Source organism: Epinephelus fuscoguttatus, linkage group LG3, assembly GCF_011397635.1.
Source record: "Epinephelus fuscoguttatus linkage group LG3, E.fuscoguttatus.final_Chr_v1".
Lineage (NCBI taxonomy): Eukaryota > Metazoa > Chordata > Actinopteri > Perciformes > Serranidae > Epinephelus > Epinephelus fuscoguttatus.
Genome location: NC_064754.1, coordinates 1249738 through 1262691, shown reverse-complemented (window position 1 = coordinate 1262691; position 12954 = coordinate 1249738). Strand labels below are relative to the sequence as shown.

The 12954-nt window shown below is 41.6% G+C and overlaps 1 protein-coding gene across 1 annotated transcript in view; it reads right to left on the bottom strand.

The window, feature by feature from the left end:
* The window catches only part of kcnh1b (potassium voltage-gated channel, subfamily H (eag-related), member 1b), an 85637-nt gene that overhangs the window by 72393 nt on the left and 290 nt on the right, over nt 1-12954 (bottom strand). The window contains exons 2-3 of the mRNA XM_049572109.1: nt 227-350; nt 33-139 (exon numbers count right to left, since the gene is read on the bottom strand). Of these exons, the coding sequence (XP_049428066.1) occupies nt 33-139; nt 227-350 (231 nt within the window). The remainder of the gene's footprint in view (nt 1-32; nt 140-226; nt 351-12954) is intronic.

Genomic DNA, 12954 nt, shown 5'->3' with positions numbered 1-12954 from the left:
CTGCAGTACTGTTAAAAAACTGAAGTACTCACGGTTTTTCTTGTACATCAGAATCTCAAAGGAGTTCATCTCGTAGTTCTCAAAGGTCTGTCGAACCTTTTCAGTCATCTCCTTGTCAGTCAGCTCTCCGTACATGAAGCTGCAGGAGAAAACACAGTCCTGATACACCCACCATCTTACTGGTTACTGGTGCAGCAACAGCGTGTGTTCAGGTGTGCAGCTGTACCTGCAGGTGCTGCTCTTCTGCATCACCTCAGCTCGATGGTAACCGGACAGTTTGCAGAAGCCGTCGTTGCTGTAGACGATGGGCCAGTCCACGATCTGAGCGTTCCCCAGCACGAAGTTGGTATCTGACCACAGAAAGCAGTGGGTTACAATCAGCCCAGTTCAGGGCATCACACAACAAAACAAGTTCAGAGCATCAAACATGTGGAGATGTTTTAATGCAGCAATTTACAGATCACCACAAACACAGTATGCTGTGTTTTAAAAGAAATAAGTAGTCACACAGTGAGAAAATGAAAACATGTATAGAAATGAAAAAAGAATTGATGCAGCAACATCATCAAATCAAATCGTTGCCCTCTGTATCGTAACCAAATGGAATCGTGAGGTGCCTGGACATTCCCACCTCTAGAGTTCATGGCGACGTGTTTAAATGTCTTCTTTTATCCAGCAATCGCTCATAATGCTGAGCAGAAGGTAAGAAAATATCCAGAAGATAAACCAGTGGGATTAAAAATAAGTAACTGACTGATCGCCAATTAAGTGTCTGGTGACAGACAAAAAGATTGATCACCTAAGTGCTGCAGCTCTGCAGCTCTGCAGTGGGGCTGAGCCATACAGACCAAAATTCATATCTCAGCATTTACAGGCTGAGCAGAGACACACGATATATATCTTAGTATTTCTACACAGTGGGCAACATGTTTTCAGCCGCAGGTCAAAGCCACACTGGAGACGTCACAAGCACTTCTATAAAAACAGACTGTGATCCATCTATCCATCCATCCATCCATCCATCCACCAATCCGTCCATCCATCCATCCATCCACCAATCCGTCCATCCATCCATCCATCCACCAATCCGTCCATCCATCGGTCCATCCATCCATCCATCCCTCCATCATCCATCCATCCACCAATCTGTCCATCCATCCATCCATCCATCCCTCCATCATCCATCCATCCATCCATCCATCCCTCCATCATCCATCCATCCACCAATCCATCCATCCATCCACCAATCCGTCCATCCATCCATCCCTCCATCATCCATCCATCCCTCCATCATCCATCCATCCCTCCATCATCCATCCATCCACCAATCTGTCCATCCATCCATCTGTTCATCCATTCATCCATCATGTAGCTGATGTGCACCAGGGGATACAGTGCTTCATATTTAGGGTGCTCACTGTTTCTTATTAATATTCAGTCTGGACACAAACAGGACAAACAGCTAACGGCCAATCAGAGACACAAACAGCACAGGAAGCTTTATTCCACTCTGTGTGTGTGTGTGTGTGTGTGTGTGACCTCTTTAAAACAAAGTCATAGAGCTGATACACCGATGAAACTCTATTTGTGACTCGGGCAGAAATCATGTTCATGGATTAAAGTTTTATTCATGTTACACTTGGTCACGTTTATTCACGTCATGTCTCGGGTTGCTTGAAATGTTGGTACAAACTGTGTCAACTGTAGATACCTGGCAAAACTGCTCAGGGGAGCTGTTCAGGGCTTTGTAGCAATCAGGGCTGAATTCTAACATGATCTCCTGATCTCACTGAGTCCTCAAACCCAGATTTGTGTTTTTGGTTTGTTATTACCTGGAGGTAAAGCTGCCTCTCCCCCACAGGGCTGTAGTTACTAGTTACTTTCCTCAAAAAGTAACTGACTTAGTAACTGAGTTACTGCAGCATAAAAGTAACTAATTACCTGGAAAAGTAACTATAGCGTTACTTTTTTTATAAAATGCTCAAATATGTCAAATTGCTTGGACACGCCCCCTTAATGGAACTGTATGTAATGAAACTCAACACTGAATATGTTAAATAAATGAAACTGACACTTACTAGATTAAATCATTATTATAAAACACTGTACACTTATCTACACTACACTGCATTGTTGTGTGTGTGTGTGTGTGTGTGTGTGTGTGTGTGTGTGTGTGTGTGTAAGAACCTCCATTAATTGCACAATTTAAGTGTGAAAAGTCTGACTGACTGACCGTCAGCTGTGTGTATGCAGAGAAGGAGAGGGGCAGAGGGAGCGGAGCTGTGGAAACATCCTGCAGTCCAGCACACTATCATGCGTTCAAATAACTTATTAGACGGATATATAGAGAGAAAGACGATGTTTAGAGAGCGAGCCCAAATAAGCACTTTACAAAACAACAAGCCCACACAGCAACCATGCTTGTGTGCTTGGGAATACCCGCCCTACTCTGCCTCTGATTGGTTTATGATAAAATTTTACTCTCCCTAAGCCAATCATCATCACTTATGCTTCCCCCTCACCAAAGAGAAAAATACTTTCGAGCTCCGCTGTGAGGGAGCTTGCATGGGTGAAAGCTGCGCCAGTGAACTCAAGTAAAGCTGAGCAACAGCGCATTTTATTGTGAGTAACGGTAACGGCGTTGTAACGGCAGAGACAGTAACTTTTTTGATTACTCATTACTGAAAAAAGTAGCTCCATCAGTAACGCTGTTTATTTATAATGCCGTAACGCCGGGTCGGCCAGTCTGGTCCCGTTGGTCAGTGTTTACTTATTCAAGTAACACTGGCGGTCCCGGAGAGTGAGTGACCTGACATGGTGCGTTGGTAAATTCAGTCTGACGCTCTACACTAAAATGAGAGCCCTGTTGGTGGAAGAAACGCAGCGTTATATTTCTACATGAATGAACCAACGGTTAAGTTAATCACACATTCACTCCGCTCGGCGCTCTGCTGCTCCGTCTCCACAGACAGAGTGTCCAGAGTGCGCTCTGCCACTCTGAGAGTGCGCTGCTCTGGATAACCCAACGCTACATTCACACAGCGCTCCCAATTTATCAACGCTCCAGTTTGTGTCAGAGTGCGCTCCCACACTCACAATGAGTGTTTCTGAACGCACCACTCACATCATCTTCCTCCATCGTCTAAAACAAGACAACACAACTTGTTAGCTAGCGCTAGCTAATTGTTTTGCCTCCAGCTAAGCCCCGCCCACCAACAAACGTCACTCTGTTTACTAACAGTGAAAGGGTGTATGAGGTCTGTGGTTAACACAAGCTGAAGAGACTTTCATGTTTTGTTTCACCACATTAAATACATCAGTAAATACCGCGCTGTGAATTTAGAAGCCTCTATGTGTCTTAAAAAAGACAGTTGTTAACAAGTAGCCTAATGAGACTACAGAACGTCATCGCGCTGAACACCTTTACAGCCTCGTTGTGGTGATGTTGAAGTCATGTGACCATGGAGTAGTTTGTTTATAGCTTATTACTTCTGCTGATTGTATTTATGCCTCAATAATCCTAACGTGGTGTTCATTAGTGAAGATTATCTCAGTGAACAAGACATGTAAATATCATAAATGTTTGTTTGTCACAGAGTTTATTTTCTACACTGATTCAGAATCAAATGGAAAAATCCCGCTGGCTTTTTGACAAGAGAACCAGGGTGATGTTAACCTCAGGGTCGACCTACGATGACAAACGTCATCCCTGCAGCGCTCTGTGGTTGGTTGGATGAGCTACACCTGGACCCCGTGTGCTCTGTCCATAAATAAGGACAGAGGGATGTCGTATGCTGTAAAGCCCTGTGAGGCAAATTGTGATTTGTGATATTGGGCTTTATAAATAAAATTGATTGATTGGTTGATTGACTGATTACTGATGTTGACATTTCTTCATATTTACACTGATGTTTGATCAATAATCATCAGGAGTGGGGCACCCAGTGGCTCAGTGGTTAGAGCAGGCGCGCCATGTGCAAAGCAGTCGTTCTTACTGCAGCAGTCATAGGCTCGACTCCAGCCTGTGGCCATTTGCTGCATGTCATCCTGGCTCTCCGCCCCCCCTTCATGCTTAGTCCATCTAATAATGGCATTAAATAATCTTTAGAAAAAGAAAAATCATCAGTAACGTGGATGTAAGTGATTAAAGGCAAATAACACGTCGAGCAGCCTGGTGAGGTGACAAAACATCACTTTACTGTAGCGCAGCCTTTAAACCAGGAACACACATCACTTACATGTTACCACATCCAAAATCTAAGAGCATATCTGGTCTCATTATATCAACATAATATCAATATATTACCAAACCTGGCATTCCAGTATGACTTCCTGAATATTTCAGTCTTTGACATTAATTTTTGAAACAAAGCCTGAGAGAAGAAGATCATGTGTGACGTGCAGCTGAGGAGCATCCTGCAGGCTTTAACATGCTCCTGAAGAACCCAGAGGACGTTAACAACGTGACACCACTCACTGGTGTCACGTTGTTAACGTCACACACTTCAGGATGGAGATTTGTTTCAAACACACACAACATGGTCACAACAGATAAACAGATCTGATGTCACCGAACGTTCATGTGTGAAGATTAGGGATGCACAGATTTATCAGCTGAACATGGTTATCGGCCGATATCCTCCTTGGCGACCGTTCTCAGCCGACAGCAGCAGTCGATGTTTGTCTGTTGTGTCTCAGGCTGACAAGCAGAGCTACAGGATAACAGCGTCCCATCATCCCGGGGACAGGCTAGTTAATGTTAGCTGTTAGCAGCTAGTTAATGTTAGCTGTTAGGTGTTAGCAGCTAGTTTATGTTAGCTGTTAGCAGCTAGTTTATGTTAGCTGTTAGGTGTTAGCAGCTAATTTATGTTAGCTGTTAGCAGCTAGTTTATGTTAGCTGTTAGGTTTTGGAGCTAGTTTTTTGTTAGCTGTTAGGTGTTAGCAGCTAGTTTATGTTAGCTGTTAGGTGTTAGCAGCTAGCTATCGCTAGGTGTTAATCTGGATGCACTGATTTTGAAATTCTGGGCCAATATCAACACTAATGTTCTTATATTGTTGTTTATTTCTATTTGTTGTTATTTATTCCCCCTTTTGTGCGATGTAAACAAAAAAATCTTTATTGTAAAAAAAAAAAAAAAGTTTCAAAGTCATCCAGTCCTTCTCTACCCTACCACTGAGCACAAATTCAATCAGACACATTTCTGAAAAATCTTTGTCTTTTGCGTGATCTTTTAATAGTTTCTTCTCTAATATCTATTTTATAGTGAAAACTTCAACATATTTCTCCTTCAAACAGCTGATTTATTCAAATTTCTCACCAAAAACTACAATTCACAAGATGACATTGAACACATCATGAGAATGTTAGAATTTACCTTCGTCCAGTGCTTATTGAAAAGAGCTTGAATGCATCATAATGTAACTCAGTGTAACCTCCGTTAGTCGTGGCCACCGGCTGCTAACAGCTAACGTTAACTAGCTCTCCTCCTGCTGATGTCATCGCAGATTTGTCGTTCACAGTGTAGCATCATCAGATCAACAACAGGCTGCGTCCTCTGACATGTCGACAGTGAGTTTACTGCGTCCTGTCATCCTGACGGCGTCCCAGGGAAGATCTCTGTTTGTCCAGACATGTTTTTCGGTTGCTACGAACCATTTGCCAAACAGTTGCTGGATTCTGTTGACTTTAAAACTGTTCAGTTGGTTTTTTATAAGGGGAAAACAAATCAGCAACAACAACAAAAATCGGAATAGGCCCAGAATTTTACAATTGGTGCATCTCTAGTGAAATTATTAAAGTTATGAAGAAATATATTATAAGATTCAGCTCCAGATCTCATTTTGTATATTTTAATTACTAATTTTCCTATTTTTTTTTATTTAGCTCAAATATTTGTCTGATTTCTGTATCATAATAGCCTCACATCACTATTTCATTACAGCTTAATTCTGTTTATGACCGATAACAGTGAATTACTGACTCTTCCTGACATGTGACATTCTTCAGACGAAGCAGAGAACTTGGCCTTATCCCCACACGAAGCTCATTAAGACATTTCCTGACCCTCCCTCTGGCGCCACCACCAGGACAAACGCTCCCCGCTGTGTGCGGTAATGAACACTGCAGCCTCTCGGGCCGCCAGCAGTTCGTCAGAGTTTAAAGTTCGACTCCATCCCTTGTCATTTCATTAATTGGGGTGAATTGGGCTGAGCGGCGTGACGTGGTGTTAATTGATTGTTCAGCCGTAGTTCATCATCACAGTGAATTAAGCAGCAGCCTGACTGAGGCGGATCTGCTGCTCGTTCAACTGCATCACTTCAACAGGAAGCACATGGCTGACAGAGATAAATGTGTTCCTGTATGTCTGTTTACAGAGCCGTCTGCACACGTGTGTGTGTAGGGTTTGAATACCACATACATATGCACGGTGCACATAAAATCTGAGAAGGCCACGCAATTGTCAGCTTGTTTTCAGTGTGTTTTCTTAGTGTGTAATCAGCTGAAAATAAGAATCCTTGAGTTTTCGTTACCTCAGAATGAGCTGATTATATCCACACAGGGAGCAGGTCTACAGAGATCACCATGTTGCACCGCCATGTTTCTACAGTAGCCCAGAACAGACAAACCAAACACTGGATCTAGAGAGGGACATTCATGTTTCCACGTTGGCCACTGTAACGTGGGTGGATAGTACCTTACATTGTGCTATGATATGTTGCCGGTTGGCTGGACAGCACCTGTCGCAGCAGTATGATACGCCGCTGGACTGCGTCAGTTGGAAATTCTGCCAGTAACGATGTAATATATGGAGCTGGAAAGTCCTTATAGGACGGGTTGGACGGGCGGTGGATGGGTCCAACAAACTCTGGACTTTCACCCGTGTGCCTGCTGTTTGCTTCCTGTATGAGCTAAGAGCCAAACCATGTAGGGGTTTTTTCTAAACCTTACCATGTGTTTTTGTCGACATCTCGCTATTGGTTGTGGCGTCCTGGTTCATCGACAGCAAAAGCAGAAAGGCGAGCGTGTAGTAAGTAGACGTGAAAGTCCACTGACCAGGCGGTGATATGTAACGATGTGGGATGAGAAGCTGTTGGTCCGTCTCTCTTTGAGCAGGGTGTTTACACCAACAACAAAAAACAAACAGGGTGTGCCACAGCAAAATGCAACAGGCTCTCACACTGAGCTGAATGAAACAAGCGCTCATAACCTCAGTAAATAACAAATAAAAACGTTCATGCTGCATTTTGCTGTTGTTCATGGCGTCTGATGTCTCGCCATGGGCGGGGCTCAGCTCCTGCTCTCACACACACAGGAGCTCAGCAGAGAGGAGAGACAGACTGCACTCTGCGTTACTGTGCATGAAAGCTTTGCAAGTCAAAACACCAGCTCCTGGATTTCACTTTATTTTTGACACTGATATCGTGACGATATTTGTAGAGCTGACTGTCGGCGCTTTGACAAAATATCTACACAAGGAGACTTTGGATACATAATCATCTCAACTCAACTTTATTTACAGAGCACGTTAAAAACAACAACAGCCGTAACAAAGCGCTCTACATAAACATAAAACATAAGACATAAAACAAACAATTATAAACAATAAAAACACTAAAACAAGAGCAGAGTCTCACGCTGAGTTGAAAGCCAAGGAATAAAAATGGGTTTTAAGACGAGTTTTAAAATTGGACAGTGAGGTGGCTTGTCTGATGTGCAAAGGTAGGTCGTTCGTAAAGTTTGGGAGCAGCAGCAGAAAAAGCTCTATCCAACCGGAGCTTCCTCCGAGCAGAAGCGTAGGGATGGAGCAGCTCAGAGAGGTAAGGTGGGGCGAGATATCAGTTAATTGGATGTAATGACTAATGGTCTCATTTTGTTATTAAATCTGTGAGGAGATTTGCACATAAAAAACCTTGATACTAAAAACCTACACCGGATTCATGAACGCCACAGGACACAATAGGCACGTGTTCATGTTCATGAGCGCCAAACAATCGTAAACTGACAGCGCACTACCGCTAGTCAGCAGTTAGCATCCATCCCGCCCATGAATATTCAGTGGCACCATATATGGAGGTGATAATTACTGTGGACAGGTGCATCCTGTCGACCTGTGAACACATGGAGGAAATGAAAAAAGACTTTTCCAAAGCTGAGGCTGAAGTTATTTTAGGTGAAGTTCAGAAAAAATAGCAAATATATATTAATTTGTTTATTATTAATTTATTAGTGGTGGTGTGACAGGGACAAGTACATCAAAGGCCTGGAAGGAGGTAACAGGTGCCGTTAATTCTGCGTCCTCTGTTGTAAGAACCATCCAGGAAGTTAAAATGCTCCAAAATGAAACTTTATCCAAAAAACGCACACGCATAAAAAAACGCAACAGCTACAGGAGGCCCCCGCCCACTCACAGCAGCAGACAAGCAAATTGCTTACATCATCAGAGAGACAACGACACGCCTCCACTGGAGCAGTCAGTCAAAGTCAGAAGCTTCGGTGATGTACGTGTTATATTAAGTGTTAAATCTCTGCACGTTGTGACATCATCACTGACTGCTCAGTGTTTGCTCAGTAACGTGGGTCTCACAGTGTCACCACTCAAACAGAAGATACACCTGTGGAGGTCTCTCTCCTGATTGGATCAGGGGGATGGCAGACATGTAGAAAACACAGGTATTAAGTCGATTTAAAGAACTCATTCACATTTTCAAGAAACCTAATCTGCTAATTACCAACTAATCCATCTGAATGAGTTTTATTTCTAATCTCCTGTCATGTTTGACTTTAAAGGAGCAATAAGCGAAATTCATCATGTCTAGATTGAAGGAATTAAAAAATTGCTATGTGAAGAACTAGAGGTGTAATTTCATCTGGAGTATAGCATGACCTCACACACCCTCTCTCTGTGTTGATCTCCAGCCCATTGTTTACAAGCCGGTCCGGCTGCGCGTTCATGTACGTTCATGTGAATCGCCGCCGCCTCCTCTTCCTCCTCCTCTCGGAGCCCTTGGCCCTCCCTCCCTATAAAAGGCTACAGCCAGTGAGCAATGGCAGCGTGTATTTTTGAAATGAAATGGCAGAGAGCAGAACGTCCACCTGAAGATGACCAGGACCTGACATTACCTCTTAAGAAACAACGGTTGTTGGTGAAGAAGTTGTCGGATAAAGAAAGGGACAGAACTCGGATTAACATTGGCCTTGCATTTCCAAGGTGCAGAGCACTGCGAGAGCTGAAGGGGCTACAATCTGACTCAGAGCTAGCTCTTCTTCTCCTGGACAGGTAACGTTAATGAGGACCTATTATACTCATTTTCAGAGCAGAGGTAGAGGGAGGTGTGGCTCATGACACACTTTGTTCTGGTCTGCAGGCAGCGCACAACAGCAAACCTAGCGGTGAAACCATTTCGCTTTTTGCCCCTTTAATGTGTTTCAAAGTATTGTGAACATAACAGAGCACAATATGAATTAAGGTTGTCATTTCTAATAATGACAAGCAACATTTCTGTGCAATATCTTATTTGCAAAAACACTAGGAGCAGTCAGAAGGGGGTGGAGATTTCGATTAGTGCCTTTGAAAAGATCTGAGCTACTAACGTTTGATGAATGCTAAAATACAGTTAGTTTTCCCTCTGCAAACAGTTTACACGCACATTTGTTCTGCTCGCGTTTCATGAATGAGACTACAAGTGTGTGAAGGCTAGGACTAGGACTCGTTAGGATTTTGACTATTCCGATTCCTACATTATATTCATTATACTTGCTATACTTAAACAAGTCTATAATAAACACAACTGCAATCATACAAATACAAAAACTTTATTCTAACTGTTGCACAGTACAATTAGATGAAAATACACATTTGTGTGTGGTGTGTATTTCAGATTTAGAGCTTGTATCATCTCCCTGAGAATATATAACAACAAAAAGTGATTCTCTGATTTCTACAGTAACACTATTACCTCAAATTAACCACAGCACTGTAATAAAAAATACTTATATGCATTCATGCTTGGCCACTGTTATTTACACCTGAACAGAAAACACACACATATTGGCTGTTTGTTTCTACCACTCCCCTCGCTGGAAGCCTCGGACCTCCCGCCACCCGCCTCCGCCTTGATTAAACGCTGAAAATAAAATAAAAGAGGGAGACAGGTTTTTCCTATTTTATCTTATCTCTCCGCTGAGCACCCACGGCGCATGCCCAGCCTGTTAAATAGCCTGTAACCATGACAACTGTGTGACATAAACTCAGTGCTTTAGTCATTAAATAATGTCGGGCTCGGTCGGGTTCGGACAGAAATATACGGCCCGTGCCGCACTCTAATGGAAATGCACGTGACGTGTTTGTTTTTTTTTTTTTTCTTTACAATCTAGGAACCGTTTGCAGGAACCGTTACTCCAAATGTGATGGAACTCGTTCCGGAACCGGAACTTTGGACCCGGTTCCAAAAAAGAGCCAGATCCGGATCCCAACCCTAGTGAAGGCAAATAGTAGAGCAGCTGCAACAGTCTGGTTTAAGTTCAGGAAATGACATCACTTTACCGTACTGCAGCCTTTAAAACCAGGAAAACACAACACTAACCATAATCCAAGATCTAATACAACATCTATATCACAGGTCAGAGGATGGGGAGGGACACGTGCACGTCTGTCAGTGATTTAATATCCAAACGGACGAAAAGTGTTTAAAGGAGCAGAAACAGATGAAACAGTGAGATCAGAGCTGAACTAAAAACACAGGCTACCCATCACCACCTGACTCTGCTGTGATCACTTTGAGTTCCTACTGTGTACCTGACGGATTAAAGACTGATTCAACTCATGTTACTTTGAACTTATGGATAATTCTAACGTTATGTTGCTCAAAACAGGAACAGCAGCACAAATGTTATGTTGTTCACCATCACTGCATCGAGGCAGAGACCGACAGATGTCCCAGAATCTGGACAATAAAGCCTGCATGCAGAGATGTCTCTGAGGACGAGTCAGAAATGACATGTTTGCTCTCTGTCATTTTGGAGACTGGCTCTTTAAAGTTCCTCTTTAATGACATTTCTATAAATAAATCTTTGGTTTGTTATTTGTGAAGCCTCCATGTCCCATCATGCTCACTGTACGTGCATACCTCAGTGGACTTTTAGACTTTATGTGTTATTGTTATTTTGATACTGAATGTTGAAGAACATTTTGTCACAAAGTTGGAGTTAAATGTTTTTCAGCAGAGTGAGAATCACATTTAATTTAATGCTAATACACAGACTAGAGTTGTATCCAGCAGAATTCAGTGACCTACTAAACAGTTAAAGTAACACACTTATTTTAATATTTCATATTACTGTTACCTTTACACAGGCCTACATTAGGCCATATGCATACTCTATATATATATATGGAAGTAAAATAGGGCTGCACATAACGATTGCTTTCATTGACGATGAATTTATTGATTATTCATCTATCAAGCAAATAGACAGCTTGAAATATATATTCAGTTCATGATGACATAAACAAAGAGAAAGCAGTAAATTCTCACATTGAAACTGTAACCAGCAAAACCCGTCGCCTGACAAATAATTACAAAATAGTTGCCGATTCATTTTCTGTCTGTTGACTTGTTCTTTAAATGTGAACTTTGAGGTTGATTCATATGAAGTCAAATGTTGAACAGGCAAAGCAACATGAGAAGGAAATTAAGTTATCTTTCTCAAATTTAAGGTATATATATGAAGCATCATCAAAGTATACACGTGTTAGTTTTTAAATATAAATGTAAACTTTAATTAACTCGGCCTACATCAAGCAGAATGCAGGGTAGAGAAGATGTACGGCACACAACCTTTAAAAATATGCTTCAATATAAAAATATGTAGAAAAAAACAAAACATCTGTTCCTACGGTTCAAGGTGAGTTAGATTTAAGACTTTTTAAGATTTTTTAAATGCCACTCACAATGAAATTTACGATTTTGTTTTTTACAATAACCTAAACTTAATTAAAAACAAAAAACAAACATGAAGTGACATCAATTATTTCAGGGCATTTTAGCTCAAATGTTTGTCGCAACATAAAACTTGGAAATATCTGCCGTTCGTTGGCGAGTTTTCTTGGTGTTTTGGTTCGGCTTTTCAGACGTTAATAAGACAGGCAGTCTAAGGTAAATTATTTTACAAAAATATCTGTTACAATTTTTTTGAAATTTTATATATTCATAAAATCCTATTCCCCAAGTCTGAGAACTTTTAAGACTTTTAAATGTTGTTTTAATACATTTTAATACCAGCTAAGGCCTTATTATTAGATTAATAAATGAAATGCCTTGTCAGACTTTTTAAGGATCCTCGGGAACTCTGTGTAGTGTTTTGCCTCTATGATCAGCATACAGGGTAGAAGGTGTACAGCCTCATATAATGTTAAAGGTTAATATGCTGAGAATGTGTAGAAAATATCAAAATATAGAATATGTACGTGCTAGTATTTTTAAATGAATGTAAGCACAGGTTAACTACATGAACTACACGGCCTAATATAACGCCATAAAATGAAGGTAAACATGCTAGTTTAGAATATAAAAATATATTAAAACGATCAGAACAGATTTAATGTAAGTCTTGGCTAACATAAGGTGGGACACGAAGGTAAACATGCGCTCTGGTGGGTTTAATATGAAAATATAACAAGTATAAGACATATCAAACTGCATGGCGGTTTTAATGAGACACACTGGTTGATTTTAGGTGAAGATAAATTCTGCTGTGATGAAGACAAACACCGGAAGTGAAGCTAACTAATTAGCTTACTACAAAGGTAAGGAACCAGGCACGTGCAGGTTTTGTGGAATGAGATGAGCCTATCACAGAGGAGCTGTCTGATGATGAAACAACCGAACAGAACCACGAGACGTTCCCCGCCACAGACAGGCTGTGGCCGTTAAAGCCAGCTGTGTAAACCGGAC